Here is a 21,829-nt window from a genome sequence, read left to right on the forward strand (position 1 = left end):
TGGTAATAGCAAGCTTTGCCATGCGTAAGCACATTTACTGAAGGTTTCTGTGTGCTAAAGACAAAGCCTGTGTGAAAGCTTATGACATTCATCAGCAAATGTTTGAAATCCTAAATATTTCTTTCAACATGTCTTTTTTTTCTTTTCTTTTTTTTTTTTTTTAAATTACAAGTGAGTGTGGCAGCTGCAATCAGCACAGTTAAAGCCTTTTATGACCAAGTTATGACTTTCATGGTGGCCAGATGTCTGAACACATTTTGCTAATAACTTGGCAATGGATGATATTACCAAAGTTCCATATGTTGGCATAAGTCACCTACTGCTTATTATTTCTAATAAACTGCCAACTGAGTGTATACACTGCTGATAAAAACATAAAGAAACACAATGTGTGGGTCTGGACAGAGGGTAGGTGTGCTACCTTGCAGCAGCAGCTAGCAGGTTCTTGGCATTTGCTGCCGCAGGGTCTACAGACAGACTCTTAGCGGCCAGCAGCAGCTTGCTAGAGGCCATGGAGATGTTCTTCAGGTTGCCAATCACCTGCACCTGGTCGTCCTTTTTCTAGAATGATGCAAAAATTGTCAGTTACAAAGGCATCAAATGCACATCAACAGGCGAAAATGATGCGCAGCGAGATGAACCTGAGTGTGTCCAGCCATCTCGATGCCGGCGTCCAGGAACTCATCGAAGTCTTGACTGAACTTCCCAGAGGCCACGGCCAGATGGCTGCTGGAGCCTCTGGAGGCGTGGACCACCTCGCCCGCGGACTGGTTCAGGTCTGCTGCCGTTTGATTCAGCTCGCTCTGGGCCTCCTGAAAGGACTTGGAGGCTGGAGGGATCTGAACAAAGGACATAGAGAAGAAGATCATGATGAAAGATGACAAAAAACAAAAGAAGTTGTATAATATCAATATCCAGAGTCCAGACTCACAGTTTCAATCAGCAGCTTCTTGCTGGCCTCCCCGATGCTTTTGAGAGCCATGTCCACATCCTTCTGGCCAGGCAGACAGTTGACGCAGTTATTCAGAGAATGAGACACGGCCTTAGCCACCTGGAACAAAGCACAGCAGGTTCACAGTAGACTGGGTCAGAAGGTGCTATCTATGCACAAGGCAAGGCGTAGAGGCGACTATGCTGAGCTAGAAATCTGAATTTAAAATAATGATCCAGGCTGCCATGCAGAATAACTGAGGTCACACTTTTGCAATTTTTGTTCTTTAGTAAATAATCAACCAATATACTATCACTGTCACTGCACAGACGCCAAAACAGAAGCACATGACAACATGAGAAGGACCTTAGCGAGACAGTTCACTGAGACGCAATCAAGAGCCAGTAAGTTCTTAACTCAATTCAGTGTCCCTATAAATCTTAAATGATAAAGGTATTATATTAGACTAGATGAAAAAGCTGCCTTGCGTGTGTTTTTGTGATCCTCCTTATTAAATTCTCTACATTGCTATCAAGAAACATGGAGTTTATTTGTTTTGTGGAGAAAAAAAAAGATGACAAGCCATAAATAAATAAGGTAGTTCTGGTCCATAATTATGCCAAGGTTTATTATGGAAGTCCCTTGCTATATTTGACAGGTGTTCACTTTCATGTGTTACTGAGCAGATGTAGACATTTATCTGGTTCAGACCAATATTAGCAATAGTAACAGCATATACTGAGCAACTTTAAAGATGGCTCTCTAGCTATCTATGTAAAACACAGAGGATTTAATGATTTCAATTAAATATTTTGCACCTTTGACTTTGGAATCTGTTTTAATCCTAATAACCAACTCATCCAGGAGCTGTTAGTTAAAATGTAATGTTTGATGCGATTAACTAAAAGGTTAACTGCAGTAATAAAACATTAATGAAATACATAACATTCTATATGTGGTGAGAAAAACATTACTGAGTAAACATTTATTTTAATTTAAATAAATACACAAGCAGCATTGGAGGGTAAAGATAGAGAAATTGGAGAATCACACTCCAATTACAGGAGAAAGAAAAGTCTCAGACTCACAAGTTGCGAGTATATTTTTGTTTTGACAACCTGCAGAATCCTGGTGACATTTGGTGGTGTTAGTTTGTTGGCACAGGTGCTACAGTCTGACAGTAGGATGAGAGTTGGCGTCAAGAGTCAACCGTAGTGTTAAAAAGAACAGAAAACCAGAATAGACTCCACAGCCCCCGAGCAATCCTATCACCGCCTCACCTGTGCCAGCCTCTGCTGGCTCTCAGCGTCTCCAGGGGAAACCAGTGCCTGCTTGGCCTCGTGAATGAGGAGCGCAGAGCCCTCCATAACGTCACGGGCAGAGTCCAGCATGGCGGCCGCAGCCTTGAGGTCTGTGGTGGAGGCGGCGACGCCGCGGGCAGCCTGGGCCAGCATTTTCAGGGCCTGAGCCGTCTCCCTGGCTGCTATTCCTACACACAGTACAGACAGCGACTACAGTCAGGAAAGCATCTCAAATGAATCATAGATCATTTATAAAGCTATGACACAATATTATCAGTGATGTGTTCAATGTCACATCATAAACACTGGCATCTAATCGCGAGGGAGGTTTGTTTAATGTATAAAAATTCATTCCTTCGTCTTAACAAATGTGCTGCAACATGAACAAATTGTAATTCAGTCCGGGAGGGTGTTTGGCTCACATGCAGGAAGCAACACAATAAGAGTCTCATGAGAAATGACATCTCATTTACAACACATCAGTTGGATAGGATAAATCCAACAGAATGACACCATATTATGTTGCAGTTAACAAGATTACAGAGGGAAAGTAAAACATGTTCCAGCTGATAGGGGCGTTTTTCCTCAGGTTCTATGGAGAACCATATGCTGTATTCTAACCAGGGGTAGCATAAAGGTAATGAAAAACTCTCCAGAGAATATAATTTGCTACTGAAGAGGCCAAAAGCAGGCAAGGTTAGAGTGTTTTCAAAAGGATTTCAAACTGATTTATTGGCCTTGCTTTACTCTAATGCATCACACAAAGCAATCCATTCAAAACAACTATGTGAGATCAGAGCAAAATATTAACTAACTACTGATGCAACATATTGGTTAATTTGATTGGATTATTCAATCACATCTCAAGTAGTTCAAATATTTTAAAGTCATGTGAAAAAGAGAAAGAAGCTTTGTGTACAGTGTGTACTGCAAAGCATAAAAAGATGCTGTCAGCTGCAAGACGAGCTCAGAATCAGAAAAATAGTGGCTGCATGTTTATGTTGTTCACAGCAAAATATTTAGGTTTACAACCAAAGAGTTGAGAGATGTGGTGCAAAAAACAAAAGATTCCTCTAAAATCGCCTCTATCCACTTGGTCTGACACAGACAAATGGAAAGAGGTGATTACCCTGTTCCCTGGCAGAGGTGAAAGTGTTTCTACAGAGGTCAGCACAGCACATCAGCAGTACCAACCTGTGTAGTGTTCATTTCCTTGCGCAGCACAGGTGAGCAGCTGAGCCATGGAGGATCCCACTGACTTGGAGGTGCTGCCCAGGTCCTGAGCACACTTCTCCAACTGAAGGATTCAAGGGATTCAAGGGAAGAAATTGACAATATTAGGCAATGGGACCAACAGACTCTGCTAGTCACAAGTACATGTTTTCCTTTGTATGGCTCAACCAAATTCAGTACAGCTGCTACTTTGTCATTGAAGGTTTGGGAGAGGGAATCTTCCATCTAATGGGTCTAAATTGCCTCTTACTGATTCTCCAGGCAGTGGTTTCAGCTGAGCGTTAACAGCGGCCAGCTTGGCATCTTGCAGCTCACTTCTCAGGGTCTGGATGGCAGTGAGCGCAGAGTCAATCTCCATGGGTCCACAAGCTTCATGGGCCTAGAACATAAAGTGGGTCTTACTATAGCTGATATAATGAAAACATACATTTACTACAAATCCCACACTTGAGGAAAGTGCATCAAACTACTGTCACAAGTCAGTTGAATTCACTTGATTCAGAAGTCTACTGTGCAATTTGAAACCCTCTAACACAGCAGTTTACACTGAGTGCATTTAATGTGCTAAGCAGTAAAACAAGAAGCCTACTCAACAGCACAGACTGTGGAATACATAGGTGGCTCAATTTTTGTCATTTCAACCATTAAAGTTATTATATATGTTCCAGAGAGAGGGACTGTGTCTTTCTGGAACAATGATTTTGTGCATTTGATGCCATACATGCAACTTCCCCTCTGAGTCTGTGCTCTACCTTCTGTGCAGACGTCCTCAGCTCAGCCAGGCAGGTAGCCAGGTTCTTGGCACACTGACCCAGTTGCATGGCTGCAGCCTGATCCGTCACCGTGGGGACAGATGACTTTGCAGAGGTCACCATCTTGCTACCAGGCTATAGAGTGAAAAATAAATAAAAAGAAGGAAAAGAAAGAAAGAAAAATTAATCACTTTTCAATAAATCAAAAAAGGCTAAAAATGTTACATAAGAATATATTCTCCATTAAAGTACACGGATCTGTTGCTCTGGGCAATGACAAGGAACAAAGGTTCAATTATGTGGTGGGTATTTTACCAGTATTTGTATTTGTGGAGCACTTAAAGCACCACAGAGGCCTTAAACGCATAATACCACCACACCAGTGTGTCTTTGACTGCCTGCTTCCACAGAAAAGAGGTTACAGGCCTATTTTTAATGGCTCCCCACATGACAGAAACACTATTTATACTTTATTCAGCCTAGTTCCCAATGAAGTATTGAAGTTTGACTATGGGTACATAAAGTTTTAACAATCTCCAGATAAAGTGAGAAATAGTGAGGCTATAGAGTCGCACCTGTAGGAAGTTCTGACTGGCAATGATGAGGGCAAGCTGTGCACTGAGGTCCTCGGGTTTGGCCTGACTGCCACGCACTCCCTGGACAAGCTGTGGGATGTGGTCTGCCACTGCCTACGCACACACAAACAGCATAAAAACAACAGGCCTAAATACTGCGAAAAGACTTCACAGAAATTTTTTCTATAATACTGCTCTATTGGGATGCACACAATACAATAGCATTAAACAGCAGAGTGAAGTAAGCAGTTTCAATGGTTCATTAAAAGGAAGAAAAACAGGACAAACAAGACAAAAACAAAAAAATACTTAACAGCAAATGACACCCTATTGTCAGCATTGATTCTCACCTTACAGCTCTGCACCAGCTGCTGGTGAGCAGCCGTGTTCTTGTTGGATGCGGCAGCATTTTGAGCAGCAGCGATGGTCTGTGTGGCTGCAGCCGCCGCTTGTTTAGCAGCATTCTGAGGAACATCAAAACACAAAATGCTGAAATTTACATCCACATGTAAAATATGCTGAAACAGTATCTCTCTGTCTGCCTCTGCATTAGTCTCTTTCAATTACAGCAAATACTTGTACAGCTTTTGAGTCTGGATGTTAAAAAAATCCTACTGGTATGAGGGACTTAAACTTACAGTCTTGATATTTCTCTACATGGGTTTGTGTTTCTTTACATTTCAAAATAACATATTCTAATGCTTTTGAGTGTAAATCAAGCATAAATAGTTCTGTCCTTACATTTTCAAGTTCAATTTAAGGTCTTACACCTTGTTTATACAAATCTAAGAAATTACTGTAGAGAGTAAAAAATCCTATTATTAGTAAAATATGCCTGCATAAATCCTGTTAATGAGCTCGATAGTCTAGTTTGAAGAGGTATTGCACTTTGAGTGAAATAACCCTGAGGCTTATTGAAGATAGTTTGATATTTTTCATATTTCAGGACCATTAAAGAACTAAATCTGTCTAAAACCCCTGACATTTAACAGTTAAAGACATCTAATCCTTGCTGATCTTTTCAAGTAATGTCTCCATTTGTACGTTGAAGATGGTGATATAGTATCCTAAATCAGTACTTTAGAGATGGTGACATTTAGGATTTGTAGGTCTTGGTGTTTTCTTGTAAATATTTTCTGTGTATTTGCTTTTTGCTTCTTACTGGATGAGCAATTTCATTTGGATCAAGTGTGTAAAAGCAGAAAGTAACAGAAATAGTGTTTGCTGGCGTCACTGACCTCCAGTCTGTTGATCAGTTTCTTTTTAATGGCATTCTGAGCTGCAGCATTGGTGGCCACACGCAGCCCCTCCGCAGCCTCCCTCAGTCTCTGCTGCTGGTCCTCATTCTCTGGGTACGCTGCAGCCCCCTGAGAACACACACACATACACACACACCCACACACATCATCAGCGTATACTGTACATGACAGGTGAGCAGGGTGGGCAAACACTGCTGGTACACATTCCCTGACTAGAGCCTTTTAAAAAGCTATTTCATGATATTTCTTTGCACCACTTCTTTCTTGGAAAAGAATTGTGACTCCCGAGTGGCTGAGCAACATGTTAGCTCTCATCACATCACACACATGTACTGAAACAAGCAGCAGACACACCCACACAACTGCCATCAGTACATACAAGTTAATCTCTGAATATTTAATCAGAATTTCAAAGATCTCTGAAACTGACGCAGATTTAATCACTGCACTCAAACTCAGCTGCAGCTCCTCTTCACTCAAACAACTGCTGCTTTGTCAAGAGATGTTGTTTATTCATATTGGCGAGCAGCTCTTTTCATCTTCCTGTTTATGTATCCTGCATCACGAGTTAACTGTGTTCTGGAGAGACCAATACCACTTAGCGCTTCTCTGCGTCTCCTGCCAGTGGAGAGACAGCTAAGCCCGCTGCCATTAGGTTAATTAACTGGGAGCCTTGGTAGCTTCACCTGCAGCTACACAAAGAGGTGGGTGGCTGCGCTGCTAAAAATTCATGTCATTAAGGTAATGTTTAACCCCACAGTTGCCATGGAGCAGAAGTCACACAAACAGATATATCACTAACAAGGCACAGAGGAAAAAAAGTAATTGCAGAGTTCGAAAATGTTTTGTTGCCTTTCCAGAGTTTGTACAACATTTGGCTAAGTGTAAGATTAATCACAGTAAAATTGTTGCTAGTGACCAGCCTCAAGTAAGTTTTCAGCTGTCATCAGCCTATTGGCAACGACACGGTTTAAATAGAACAGCCAATCTGCATAATTATTAAAAAGAGCAGATTTCCAGGGGGTGTAACAAGATATCCTAGCCCTGAAAAACCAAGGGATGTTATACAGTGATACAAAACATGTACAATAAGTGTCTAGCTAAAGTAATCATAGCCTGACCAAGGGCTTTAAAAAAAATAAGCCCAAAGCTGTAAAGCATACTGTCCAAAAACTGAAGCACACAAGCTCAATTAATCAGTTACCAAGGCAACGGCTGGCTGAGGTCTCAGCCTCCACTGACACAGATAAATATACAGCTGTGACGGTGATAAGTCTGGCATCAAACTCCACTGAGCAGCTGGAGGGCGTCATTTAATTTTCATGGTGGAAGTGGAGAGTTATTAATATCAGTGTGTGATTCTGTGGACAGATAATGAGACTGATGTGAGGGGGATAGCAGATAAATAGTTTGGATAGAGGAAGATGGGGATGATGAGTGGCAAAGCTAATCCTGCCCCTCAGCAGTCTGGGAAGAAAGAGTTTGATGTCCTCTCAACTCTTAATCACGTTACCCTGGAAAGTTGAGACGTGAGAAGAAATGGACGATCTAATCTAAACACTTGGTGGATCGTAATCCTTCGAATTTCAACATTACATTATAATTTTGTACTTATTTAACCATTCACTCTGTACTCAGATGTCTTTATAGGGTGCTTCATTTAACTGCACTTCCAAGCACATTGAACATCAGACTATTATCAATTAAATTAAAATCAAATTAATTAAAACTGGTCACGACAATGTTTACACCAGACATTCAATACGGCGCATAGTTTCAGTGGAGCAGCATTTCTTTTGGTTAGTTCAATAAAAGATTAATATCAACAATTTACAAATTACAACTTTGTTCATGTTCAGTTGACATTAAAGAGAAGAAATTGTGGCTGAGAGAACCATGTTGCATTCAGTATTTAGTAAAGGACTGTACCAATCCTAATAGTGACTGCATGACAATTATACAAACACAACTACAACCAAACTGCATTAAACACAGGTTGGGAGCAGGACTACAAAATCTAACAACAAAGGCAGCTTATTCCAGGTCTTTATTTTGGTTTGAACAGCCTATTATAGATGATATTAGATATATTTTCCATGCACCCAATTTTGTTAAAACATTTGGCTATGGCAGGTCAAGTCTGGATAAATGTCTCAATCATAGGTTGTGATGACTTTTGAGATACTGATAGCTGGGTTTATCAGGCATATTCAGATTCAGATATTACATACCAATTCTGCAGCAGCTACATGGAGAATAAATAATAAAATAAAGTTTTAACTGGGATGAGAACATGACCAATATCTAATTTGGAAGGAATGACTCAATAACAGAAATTCTAGAGGATTGACTCCCCCATTAATTCCAGTTTTGATGCTCTAGCTTAGCAAGAATGTCTGCAGATGTTGACTTTACCATCCACACACCAGTGGAAAAATACTTTAAAAAAACACTTTCAGAAATATATCCTCAGATATGGCTGATTAATCTGTTCATGCCCTAAATTTCTGGGGAATTAAGTTTTAAAGGTCATCTTTTATTAATGATTTAACACCTTAACAACACAATCACTTCCTAAACTTCATCTTTGGTCTTTTTTTCTTTTATTTTGCACGCACACACACAACCCTCTCAGGGTGTTGGGCCTTTTTCCCCTCTACTGTCATTGAAAAGGTCACCTTATGTACCAGGAAAGAAAGCCCTGTAAATCTTTATCTGGTCTTAAGAAATGCCACTGCTGTGACTAAAACCAAAACAAAACCAATAGATCCTCTGGAGTTGAAATACAAAATAAATTAATATGAACTTACCAACTATAGATTATAGACTAAAGCTTGTTTTACAGCAGTCCCTTGGTTCAGTTGTCTGAATTGCTTCGTGTTGACAAAGTTGGACATAAAAGTAAACAATAAGTGCTACATGTTTAATGTCTGCTCACCTTTGCCGCCTCTACCATCCTCGCGGTAGCGTCGGCCAGCAGTTTGGCAGCTGCCAGTAACTTCTTAGAATTGTCCACATCCACCTCGGCCTCGGCATCAGACCTCATGGCATTCACAAGGTCCGAGGTGGCCTGAGCCAAGACCCGGGCCTGACGAACCATCTCTCCTGAGGTGAAGAAAAGGACAGAAGGGCAAGAAAACTGTGAGCAATTCAAGCTGAAAAAAAGAAAATCAATCTTGATTTCTACAACCTTGCAATTTAAGAAACGGTAACATCAGTAACAGAAGGTTTACTTATTAAACTCTCAGATAGCAGGTTGACTCCTGATTGAGGTCATGAGCTTTTGAGCAAAAAGTTGGAGGGTTTGAATGTCAGCATCATAAAAAACACCTGAAAAATAAAGTAACAAACATCTTTCACTGAACTCAGTGTGGTTGAATTCCTCACAGCTGTACTCCTGATCAGATCTGCATAATGCTATAACACCTGAACGTGACTTGCAAAGAAAGAATAGGATCTAATTATTTCACCAGCCCTGGAGCTGCTGACTCCCTCTGAAAATATTCTTAGATTCAGACTAATGAGGGAAGACAAGAAGGATAAGAAAGGGATTGGTGTCTTTATTCTCTCTGTCAAAGCAGACCTGGACACACAACAAAAAGCTATTTGGCGGTAAGCCTCTATGATTTATGTGAATGCATCAGCTGATCTGCCAATACTCCACAGCAGAGGGACTGACTCTCTCACATTTCATTTTTGTATCTGAATGCCAGGTGTGACATATCTGACACTGGTTCAAAGGCGGTATTCTCCTTCTGGCTGCATGTATTCAGGCCTCAGCAGAACAAAACAGCATTTCTACTTGTCTATCAAGCCAATCAATCTGTCCGAGCTGACCGCTGGGCCGGGGCGTTCTCTGTGAATCTCTTTCGATCTGTCGGTCTTTCATTGCTGTCAGACTTGTTAACGTAACTGTCAGCTTTTTCTCCGTGGCTCTGCCATGGCTGACAGCCTTATTCAACCCCCGCCCCATCATACCAGTCTCTCAGAGGAGAAGATCAGATGAGGCAGATACATAGCCAGCCTCAGAAACGTCTGTTTTTAAAGGCATTTGGCTAAGGCAGCTTAAGTCTGGGTAAATTTCAGGTCGAGTTTCACAGCATGACAAGAGACAAAAAGTGAAAACTCCATGATGGGTTGTAATCAATGTTCCCTCTAAACTGCGCGCCTGCGCAATCACGCACTGCTCCCGCTTTCTCCACGCACAGCAAAACTATGTAGCGCATAAAATTACTGTGTGCGACAGTGTGCATGTCTGATGTTGCTCACAGTGGTCCAAGGAATTCTCAGGGAGTGTGTGTATGCTCAGACACATGAAAAATTAGGGGGAACATTGGTTGTAATGTGTTTTGAAACAATGATGGCTGTATTTTTTTGAGGGCAGTGTATTGGGCAGATTCAGGTCAAACTGGTAGATTACGGTAAAAAAAAGAAAAAAGAAAAAAAAAGCCTACTGACAGTCTTGCCAGGTAGGTCTCAGACTTGCAAGCAAGCAGTCACTGAGCTGTGCTAACAAACCATCAGCTACCTTGTGGTTAATGTTCAGAGTTTTGCCCAGATTATCAATAATTCTATTAGATGATTCAGTTCTTTATTTGCAGGCAACTGTATCATCAATGAGAAGAGACTACAGCCATGTTAACACCACTGTGAGGCTGTTTTTAGACCACAGTTTGTTTGTAACCAGGATATGCTGTACTATCTTGGTCAGGTCTCCTTCAAACTTCCTGGTTAAATAAATACAAAATGCTGATGATAAGTAGTGTTAATCATTTCAGTTTATTGCTAGCATGCTAACATTTGCTAATTAGCGCTAAACCTAAAGCTTAGGTTGATGGGAATGCCTGCAATTCTACAGGTATTTAGCTATAAACCAAATTCTTGGGCAAGGTTTGTCTGCAAAGTTAGTAAAGTATGAATTAAGTGATGAATAACATGTCATGACGAGCCACTGTAAACCAAAAATGTCAACATTGGATCCTTGGAGTGTTGTGGCTCAAGAAAATTCAGGGGATCACCAGAGTCAGTATAATTTATCCTCTGGAGACCATGAATTGCATGGTAATCCATCCAATGGTTGTTGAGGTCTTTCAGTCGGAACAAAATGGTGGACTGACTGAGCAACTGACCTTGCCATCCCCTAGACCCGCACTGCGAGCATTTCTAATGAAAACTAAAACCTCACTGAGAGTAGCTGGCTGCAGGCTGTGCTTTCCCACTAATGACTTCTTAAACCACAAGTGCTTCTCAAATCAAAAGTAATTCTCACTTAAATGGCAATTAATTAACCTGTTCCTTAACCTAAGTGCCGTACATAATTACTTAATCAAAACAAAAGTGCATTACGTTCATGTTCACACTTTTTTTTTTTTCCCTTTCCCTACTTCTAGTCTCTGCAGTGGCTGGATGTAGGCAACTGAGTTCTTCCCCCCATCAGCTTTTTTTTTTTCTCTATTTTGGACTCACCTGCGTCTCCCATTGAGCTGAAGATACTCTCGGTGACCGTCATGATAGTGTCTGTGGCCTGGTCGTAGCGCCCAATGGGCTCTCCCCTCGAGGTGTACTGACGGACATGTTGCAGGAGATCTCCCAGAGCCTGACTCACCACACTGGCTGCCGCGCTCACCTTCAATACACAACACACACACATTGTCAACATTAGTGCTGGCGCTTCTTAAGCTGCATTATTCCCTACTTCTTATTCCACCCTGACTGTGGAGAGGGCACACTGGACTCATTATCTTCATTGCTTCTTAAGCTGGGTGTTAGTACACACACTGAATTGCCCTAAATAAAAACGGTTAAATGAGTGTGAGTTAAATGAAAACAAGTCTGAGAATCAGTATTCTAGGGAACAAACCAGTGAACTCATTTGTTCCTAATTAGTGTTTACTGGGTCAAACTTGTGATGCAACTTATTTGCTGAAACAAAAGAGGAAGAAGAAAAAAAAAATCATACATGGAAAAATGGAGTTAAGTGCATTGTTGGTTTACGCACTAATGAGGCTGACCTGCTTAAGGAGCTCGCCATCCTCTGTGGCTGAGAGGCAGGCCTGGACGCAGCTTTCCACCGAGCGATCCACCAGCTTTCCCGCTTCGATTAACTGCTCCTGGCAAACTGGGGAACTGATGGTGGGACTCACCACCTACAACAAAAATGGAGGCGAGAGACGCACTTATCTCCAGTGTGCTAGAGAAAAATATGTGAAAGAGATTTTTTGTTTTCTCCAGTTTAAACGGTTTAGCAGAAGAAACACAAATACAATTGATGGGAAGTGAAAGTGAGTAGAAATAAATTATGCCCAAAGTAATCTGCATCCAACTTGCCCAATGTGACTAGAAAATAAACAGCAAACAGAAATTCCCTTGGGTATAAACACACTGCCATAACAGCCTTTTCATCATTAAATCACAAATCACATTTCACGGAGGAAACAGAAGAAACAGAAAGAAGAGAGAAAGGAAGAAGATTTGAGAGGGATTCGGCAGATGGTTCTCATCACGCTGCCATGCAGAGAGGTGAGGATTTGTTTAGCAAATGCAACTATTCAGACGTGGAGCCAGGAGAGCATTTAAACTAATTAGAGGCACGTGGGTGCACAAATATGATGAGGGCACGGAGTATTCAACGGCGCCTCAGTGCATCCTGATATATTCATTCTCCCAAATTATTTTCTAGCTGCAGATAAATTGTAGGTTATTCAAATATTTGAGGATATAAATCTCTATTTACCAAACCTCACTGCACAGTCTACTTATGAGAAATGAGGAAACAGCAATTGGGGAAATTATTGTCGTGCACTCAACCAAACAGCTTTAACAATAGCTTCCCAAGTGATATCCTCACACCACCGCAAGTGTAATATTCAAATCAGAGACAGATATGACATAATAAATGGAAAAACATTACACCACCCCAACTGAGAATTGAGTGCATATGATACAAATACTGACATATTGATGTGAGCCGTTTAGTACAATAAGTCTCACATTTCACGCTCATTTAAATGTCCTACAGCCATACTGCCGTACCTTGGCACACGCCACCAGCTGGGAGGTGGACAGGGCACACTGGGTGGCAGCGGCAATGACCCGGTTCTGGAGCACAGTATCCTCCGCAACCTGGGCCACGTTCTTGGCTTTCAGCACCAGCATGGCCGCGGCGTTGGCCACCGCTTTGGCCAGGTTCATCAGGATGTCCTGCACAACAGATAGCAAAGACGAGAGAAAAGATGATCAGCCATCAGCAACCTTTAACACTTGAAGTGGATTCTCAAAAAATATTGTGTTGTTGGCATTTGGATAGTGCACATAAAGGTAAAATTTATCATTCAACGCAGCTCTGTGCCATAGGATTGATGCCTGCAGTTGTGTCTAACTGAGCTGAAAGAAAGCATCTGGGAGACATAAGGAAATTTCACAGAAATATGACATCTAACTGCCATCTCATTTAATTTTGACCAGGAAAAGCAATGGTGTTTGCTTATTTGTATGCCATACACATATACTTTGCAATATAAATTGAATGAAAGGGCAGCAGGAGCGGTCTAATCTTATTAAAAACACATTCACCCTCTGCATGTCTGTGTGGCGACAGGCAGTCGAAAGAAAAGCAGTGTTGATTTGATCTCTGTATGACCTTGACTAACACTGTATTACTGTAACAACAGTGATTGAGCCAAGTATGGGTAACAAGAAAAGCACAAGCTTAACAGCTAGGACAGCGTTCAAGTCAAACAAAAATGTAAAATATGGAGAAAAAAAAAAGTTGAATGTATTCCCCCTGGTAACAATGTGTTTTTGATTAACTGAGTGGCAGGTTCCTGAGCACTGAGCTTTCTCTGAATGCAGTGGTAATGATAAATGGACCGGGCGCAGAGTTACCTGGAACCTCTCGTCTGTTTCACTCTCTCCAATCTGGCGCAGGAGGTCTCCACTGGCCTGGCCGATGCTGCCTGCTGCTGTCAGCACAGTCTGTCTGGGCTGTAGACACACACACACACACACACACACACACACACACACACACAGAAAACCATCAGAATGTGAAACTGCATTTGAGACGCCTGCTTGGAGGCTGCATCATCCCGTATCTTGAGATATGGCATTAGTTTTCCAGCATTAGTATGATCGTACAGGACTCATAACTGTGATGAAGGGTCTGTGTTTTTAAACTCTCTCTGGGGGCTTTTTAAATAAACCCGCTATCAACCAAACTGCAGTTAACATACAGTTTTGAGTATACTGAAATCACTGTGTACATTGCTTGTTAGTTATTTCAACACAAAGTGGTTCATCAAATAGCTATACCAAGATACAGTAGACAGCAAAAAAGAAAAGAAATCTCCATCTCCTTGTCTAACTAACCCATAGGCTACATTTTATCTTCCCAACAGCCTATATGCATAATTCACGAGTGTATAAAGCCCAGAGTTGTCTCAAAACTAGATAGACCTGTGCATTATGCCCATTACCAGCGAACACTGTACACAACATTAACTTCTGAATGACTCTTCCACAGCAAAACAAAAACAAACTCCGAATAGATCTTGGTGAGAACATTACAGTCCTGCAGCCTAAGCAGATGCTACACTACACTGTCGCTTGAGTGAATGATTCGCCAAGGTTCCGTTTCCATCGAGACAAAACGGGTCTGCCAATCAGCTCAACCCTCGGTCCGAGCTCTCTATTCAGACAGACCAGAACAATTCAGTTAGCTGAAGCCGGCCAGCAGACGTTGATATAATTAGGCGTAACTTGGAGGACCAGGAGAGATGCTGTATTATTAAGAGACGATACATTGTCTCGGGGTAGAGCTGCTCTGTTGCAAATTTAATTAACTTTTTAGGCTGTCAGTTCGGATGGAACAAAGCGTTGTGTGGACAACTAAACACGTGCACGCACACACACACACGCACACAATCTGGCTTTTCAAATAAGACAAATGGTGAAAAGTTTTCCTTGCTGCACTGGCTGAAATCCAGAGTCAGGCTAGAGTTGCAATTATTGTCTCTTTTTTCCACATTTCAGTTTCTATACTAACTTCTCCCATGATGTCCTTCATACTTTATTTGCTGTGTTGGACCTAAGGATGTCAGATATACAGCTGATAGATGCAAGGAGATGAGAGGAAGGCAAGAAAATTCCAAATTGCCATTTTCAGGAGCAAAATAAACAGAAACTGACAGTATTGTTATACGTTCAGATATAATACTAAGATGTTCAGTGTAAAGAGAGGCTGCCAATTCAAACAAGGAGCTGACATGTTTTCATGAGACCTGCCATCATTATCTCAGGGTTTGAGGTTCCTTTGCTCACCTCTCCAGAGGCCGGCTCCACAGCCTTTAGCAGGTCAGAGACGGCCCCTGCTAACGTCCTGGCAGCCTTCATCAGGTCGTTACCTCCTCCCACGTCGTCCTCCATCAGTGCAGCCAGCAGCTTCACACCCTTTGACATTTCAGTCAGGTTGGAGGAGATGGTGGTGATGGCGCAGCCCACTGCCGTGTAGTCTGTGTCGGTGGGATCGCCTGAAGCATGGGGAGAAAGGACAGAGTGAGAGAAGAACAAAGTCTCAGAGAAGCGACTGAAACAAAACTAATCCAAAGGGAAGAAAGAAAAATGCAGCCACTCTCCAGTGACCAACTCGTGCAAATGGACTAACCATCCAAACAAGAATAAAAAATAACAAAAGATTAGAGACTAAACACATAAGTCCATTAAAGCATGGGGGAATGAGCAGGAAAAAGAAATTGGGGTCAAATTGTTATTAGTCTGAAGCACAGATAAACTGAAAAACCAACTAGGTGGCTGATTTGAACCTGGAATGTTTCAGAATGGCAGAGAGTTAATAAACACCCTGACAAGCACATATTCACCAAAACACAGCAGGATATGAGGAAACGATTAGACTTAATGCAGGTTCTACAGTGATGTTAATGAGCCAGACTGATGGAGAGGTTCGGCTTTAAAGTCTCTTAATTGGCCAGATAATTTTAACTCTGCGCAAAATAGCACGCTTAAAATTCACTCGTAAAACTGTGGGCACAAGTCTTAACACTTTCACTGGCTTCATTAACTATTCCCAAAATACCTTCATTAAATTCCAATAAATGCTTGCATGCAATAACATACTGGACAATGTAGCCTTGCTCTACTATAAAGCTTGATATATAGTCATGTCAGTGCCACTGACCAGCCGTAAGGTTGACCACAGAGGCCGTTCCTGCAGTGATGGCGTCGACCTGCGAGTGGATCTCATGCTTTGATTCATCCATCTTGTTCTGGATCCACACCTTAGACGCCTAAGCACAGAGACAGAGGTGGACAGCATCGGAAGTTACCACGCAGTATCCATGAATGCAGTTAAAATATGGCTGTATCATGAATGGATGCATGAATTTAAGATGACATATTATCATAACAGTGAGAGTGTGTGATGGTTTTATATTTGGTGTACAATTGCAGTGTAAAGTACCATGTCCTGTCCCAGTGGTGGCAGGTTGTCGACCTCTCCCAGGTCAATCTGGGCTTTCTGCACAGCTTGCATACTGGTGTTGATGGTTCCCATCAGAGCCTGCTGTGCTGAGCTCTACTCACACACAGGGAAAAAATAAACAGATTGAGTGTCTTACACAACGTTGCCTGGAACGGTTTTTAAAGAAACAGCTGTTTGAATTTGTAGGAATTCACCAATGATGAGCAGCTTTTTGCTGTACAGGTCTTACCAGCGGTGGCATGTGCCCACGGTGCATCTGACCCATTGTGATCTGCTGTTGAGCAGATGGCATGGTGCCCATGCTGAGCGACTCTGTGCCGATGGAGCCCGAGCGGATCACCCCTGGCAGAGCCACTGAGCCGTGCTCCACCCGACCCACGCGGTTAAACTGCTGCTGAAGGATGGTGGACCTGCAGGTGCATCAACAGGAAAACAGTTAATAACGTTATCTATGAGTGTTTAGGAACAGTCACCACATCTGTAAAACAACATCCTGTCTACCTGTTACAAATTTTAACATAGTACTTATTTCAACATACATGAACATGATGCACACACACATACATTGTATATACACATTAGCTAAATGGCTTACTAATGGAGCAGAAGTCAAATATCACTGTAAAAAACAGCAGTATTGTAGTGATATAAATGTTAAAGACAACAACATAAAGAAGAATAAAAATCAGTGAGAAAAAGACAAAAAGAGCATGTTTCTGGTTGTTGGCTGTGTGTGTGAGTGTGTTTACGGGAGAGATTTAACACCAGGCAGTGTGCTTGTGTGCGGTTGTGACAACGGGCCACTAACACAAAGCAGGCCGACACTGCTGAGTCTTCCCACTGTGTACTTGTGGAAGACAAAGCTTTGTTTTGTTTTTTTTTTCCTCAGATAAGACCTTCCAGACTTTGGCTTGCTATGTGTTTGCAGTATTAAAAGACTTTTGCCTTTGGCTCTGCGCGCAAGCCCAGATAAAAGCAAGAGGGGAAAAAAATAAAAAATACAATAACAATTGGAGCAAATACTCTCTCAGTTGAAAGCAGGAAAGCAATATCAATTGGGGCTAGACAGGAAAAAGGGCTTCAGTTACACACTGAGAGTCCACTGTGGATAAATGAGCTAATACACATCTAATCAGGAAATGTTCCGATAGAGCCTTCGCTTGTCCAGTGCAGCGAAATTTCCTCACATAATGATTATCTCTCAGGATAAAGTCCGGCTAAGGAAGTGCTCATGTGATGAAATGAGGTCCTGGAAGATGGATGTGTGAGCTGTGGTCGAGCACAGCGGTGAAAAGGAAATTGAAAAAGTCCCCGGTCTGATATTGTGTTTTATTAGAATAATATGCAATAACGTTGTGTTGCTGCTGCCACTGTGGACTCATGGACGAACCATCATCATACCACAGTGTATACTGGACTATAACACAGTAAAGCACAGCAGGGATCATATGGGTTTAATCCCTAGAACTACGTTTAATGTCCAATGGCTTTATTTCCATAATTACATGGCAAAAGTATATGTTTTCTTCTAAAAGGTGTCAATAGAATGAAGCCCTGCTGTTAGCAAAGCTAAAAGAATAACAATGTTTTTATTAGTTGTGCTAATATACATACTTTTTCGGGGATACCGATTCCTCGAGCATGGTTGACTCTTCATCACCTTCTAATCCAAAACGGTCCTTGCTTTGCTTCTGCAGAGGAGAGAGAAACATAACCAATGTTTGTTTTGAAAGGAAAGAGAGTGATTTTAAAGGCTACTTCCTTGCTAAATGTCAGATTTAGTGGTGTCAGTCTGGGGAAAAAAAAAGAAAGAAGGAAAGAAAAGAAACCTGGGTCCAGGGAGCCGCACTGACACATTTTTGGTCCTATTTTTAGGCTAAGGTCATACCAGATGAAGGTTGTTAAGACTGAAACATGATATGACTGATATGAAATATGAACTAAACCAGGACCGAGTGCAACAGGACGGTCTGTGGGATTTCACTTTTCAAGATGCACCTCCTTTGGCAAACCTGACTTACTTTCAGATGTGCAGTTACACTGGCATTAGACTGAGGAATGAGGGTTTTTTTCATTAACTTTCTTAACCAAGAAGTGAGACTCAAATATGGTGCATGCAGTGAAGTACTGAACACTAATAAGCTTATACTAATTCAACTCATAATTTTAGGTCACTTGAACTCATGATTAAACAAGTTCTAATGCGTTTGCAGGTGGTAGTTAATTAAGAGAGTTAATGATAAAAGGTCAGCTGACTGCTCTCAACTGCACCAAGAGTTCTTAAAGTGCTTGTGCTACATGAGCCCAGCCGCCCTGTGCTGCTTCTTTTTATTTAACTGTTGCAGCATGACATGAAGCATCAGCAGATCTGAGACTTTATCTGCCACAGGAGGATCCCGACTCATTTATGATTCATCTGTGTCTCCAGAGATAAACGCCTCACCTTTTTGAGGATGATGTCGATGTAACCAGCAATGAGCTGGGAGATCTGCTCCCCTTCAGTGGTCTGCACCGAGTAGTAGCTCTCCTGGTACTCTCCAAAGTCCTACACACACACATAAGCACACACACACACACACACACACACACACACACACACACACACACACACACACACACAGACCCGGCTTAAACATGCATTTCATACTAGAATGTAAGGAAAGTGTAACCACTGCAGTGCTTGTACTGTACGCATGCAGAGGATTTACTATGAGGATTAATGTGAATCCATGGAGCCCGCTAGTTTCAGATGAATACCAAACATTGTGTTGGGTGACATCAAACTGCAGCAACATACAAGACAGCAGGATTAACCCAAGAGTCATCTCAGAAATAGAGCTGATTTTCCTCAGCATAACTTTGCAATACTTAGCTATATACATGTAAAGTATCCTGTATACAAGGAAAAAAGTGAGACCTGAAGAGGCCTGTGCCCTTCATACTGGCATTATTAATCAATCACCCCCTGCCACCTTCCAACAGATCAAAGAAAAATGCTGCCCAGGAAAATATACAATTGCTACAACAACAAATCAAACTGGCACTCTGCTAAATGAACAGCAGGAAACAGAGGCCGTGTTAATTTAATAGAGACAGTGAGTCTACTAGATCTGCAAGATTAAATCCATGTTGCTTATAGACTGGGTGCTGACACAAAGGAGGAATATTGACAGGAAAGACAAAAGAGTCTGTTCAATATCTGAAGTGCATGAGAGAATGAGAGGACAGGCAGACCGAGCGCTGCAGTGATTGTTTCATGGGCGCCACAGGAGCAGTTGGGTTTTCTGTGAGCCTGTCGTACTTATTTGCTACTGGTGATATTGTGTTCTGTGTGGACTGATTATATATATTCAGAACAGGTGCTGTTCTCGCTGCTGGTTCCCTCATTAAATCTTACCAGGGTGAAGCTCTTGGGCGACGCCGCCCACCTCTTCACGGTGGTGAGTGGCCACTCCTGAACCACATCTTTGGTCTTCTCATCCACTCTCATCACGGACTCTTTGGTGATCCCCAGGAGCCGCGGCACCAGCTTGTTCTTACTCTTCATTTTTTCCTGCAAAATGCAGACGTACGCTTTTACTTCAACATTTTAATCTTTCCAAACCTGACAAATGCACCGCCGTTATTCACAAAACAATAACAAAAGGTAATTTGTCATCCTAGACTTCCCTGAAAGCACCATGATATAGAGGATCTCTAACAATTCTAACATTCTCCAGCTATTCTGTATTATCACTGACAACACAGCAACGTCTGCGGCTTATTATTCACTGACAAAAACAGGTGTTAACTGAAAGTCACAGATTGTCATTAGTCTTGGTTGGTTGCCAAATGTCAAAAAGGCGAGTCTTATCTCATATCACCAATTGTCTGGATTTGTATTTACAACATGTATCTTTCTGCTTTCCTTGCCTTGTAAACATATTGCACATGTATATACAAACCTCTCATTACTTACATTACTTAAATTAAAACAGATGATCAACCGAAAAGACACTGAACTCAGGATGCAAACTGTTTTAAATGTCACTTTTATTCCCTTCTGCGAACAATTCTGCCCACAATTTCCTTTAATTTCCATATTCCCTAGCCTGCTGAGGGTATTACTGGAATCAAAGGCATTTAGAGAATGGGTACAGATTAACAATTCAAGAAAGAAAAATTCAAATTCGCAGGCCTCACAGCAGGAATCTCTAATTTTGCTGTCACACTGATCTGCCAGGATGGGTATTCATCTGTCTAACCAGTTAGAAAAAAAACTTTTTCTCAGTAAGTAATTAAAATGTGATGTCTTAATCATGTCTTTATCTGCCTGTCAACAACTCTCAACATCCCCCACCCCCAATTCGCTAAACCTCCCCCCATACTCCAGCTGCTCTCTGAACCCCCGCCCCCCTCCCTCCACGGCGCATAGGACGCAGGACGAGAGCAAAACGTTTCTTCGGTCAAGCTGTGGACTGGGAGCACATGGACAGAACGTGATGGGCTGTGACGTGAGGGCAAAGAGGTGAGTTGTGTAAAAAAGTCCTGGAAGGCCTGGAAACTCTCTGGGGCCTCCAGAGGTTATGGGTTGGAGGGTCTATAAGCTGAATCCCCCCCCCCCCCCTTTTTTTCTTTTTCCAGGGTTATTTTTAAGATGTTTCTGCTCCACTGGGTTACGCCTGAGGATGACGGAAACGACAAAAGGTGAGCAGATAAGATGTCAAATTGATGAAGGGGAACGCACAGATCTGAGGGCCAGAGAAGTGAGGCGATTTGTGTGTTTCACGCTCAAAAGGAATAAAAAGGCAGGGTACAGTGTGGAATAACAGAATTGGGGAATGCGCAAGCTAGTGCCAATGAAGACTCAACAGGGTGAGCTCCAATTTAATAGCTTTTTTAATTTTTTAGAATACTTCATGTTTGCTCTTATTCTCTGGTGCTGAAAGCTACTGATGAAAAGCCAGGAACTGTCTGGCAGAGAGTCAATAACAGCAGCACAAGTGACTTTTTCTTTTTCAAGCAATTACCAGAAATGATCTCATTTTCTAACTGAGCTCAGCAATGAACCCAGAAAAGGTGACAACTGGGAAAGCAATTTATCGATGCAGACAGGGAGGTTTCCCTTGACTTTAGGCTGGACGATGTGAGAGGGGGAAAAAAAAAAAAAAAAAAACAGTTATCTATCACTCTTGTCACAGCAGCTCCACAGGTGCTATACAACTGGATATCAGCAAATTGCTCCTATCAGCAGGCATCTGCTGGCAGTTGGACTTATTTGGGAGAGTTAAGTGTCCCGGGTTG

At 41.9% G+C, this 21,829-nt stretch overlaps 1 protein-coding gene across 3 annotated transcripts in view; it reads right to left on the reverse strand.

Annotated features, from left to right (window-relative positions):
• Nucleotides 1-21,829, reverse strand: part of tln2a (talin 2a) — a 90,186-nt gene that overhangs the window by 21,420 nt on the left and 46,937 nt on the right. For all 3 annotated transcript variants that reach the window (XM_051077302.1, XM_018666874.2, XM_051077297.1), the window contains exons 11-32: nt 19,944-20,099; nt 18,990-19,091; nt 18,161-18,237; nt 16,776-16,956; nt 16,526-16,639; nt 16,244-16,352; nt 15,370-15,578; nt 13,936-14,034; nt 13,084-13,251; nt 12,063-12,197; nt 11,518-11,677; nt 8,990-9,156; nt 6,031-6,159; nt 5,143-5,256; nt 4,793-4,906; nt 4,218-4,352; nt 3,716-3,844; nt 3,427-3,529; nt 2,212-2,420; nt 932-1,051; nt 642-839; nt 422-561 (exon numbers count right to left, since the gene is read on the reverse strand). In XM_051077302.1, the coding sequence (XP_050933259.1) occupies nt 422-561; nt 642-839; nt 932-1,051; nt 2,212-2,420; nt 3,427-3,529; nt 3,716-3,844; nt 4,218-4,352; nt 4,793-4,906; nt 5,143-5,256; nt 6,031-6,159; nt 8,990-9,156; nt 11,518-11,677; nt 12,063-12,197; nt 13,084-13,251; nt 13,936-14,034; nt 15,370-15,578; nt 16,244-16,352; nt 16,526-16,639; nt 16,776-16,956; nt 18,161-18,237; nt 18,990-19,091; nt 19,944-20,099 (3,068 nt within the window). The remainder of the gene's footprint in view (nt 1-421; nt 562-641; nt 840-931; nt 1,052-2,211; nt 2,421-3,426; nt 3,530-3,715; nt 3,845-4,217; nt 4,353-4,792; nt 4,907-5,142; nt 5,257-6,030; nt 6,160-8,989; nt 9,157-11,517; nt 11,678-12,062; nt 12,198-13,083; nt 13,252-13,935; nt 14,035-15,369; nt 15,579-16,243; nt 16,353-16,525; nt 16,640-16,775; nt 16,957-18,160; nt 18,238-18,989; nt 19,092-19,943; nt 20,100-21,829) is intronic.

This window comes from Lates calcarifer, linkage group LG2 (assembly GCF_001640805.2).
Source record: "Lates calcarifer isolate ASB-BC8 linkage group LG2, TLL_Latcal_v3, whole genome shotgun sequence".
Taxonomy (NCBI): Eukaryota; Metazoa; Chordata; class Actinopteri; family Centropomidae; genus Lates; species Lates calcarifer.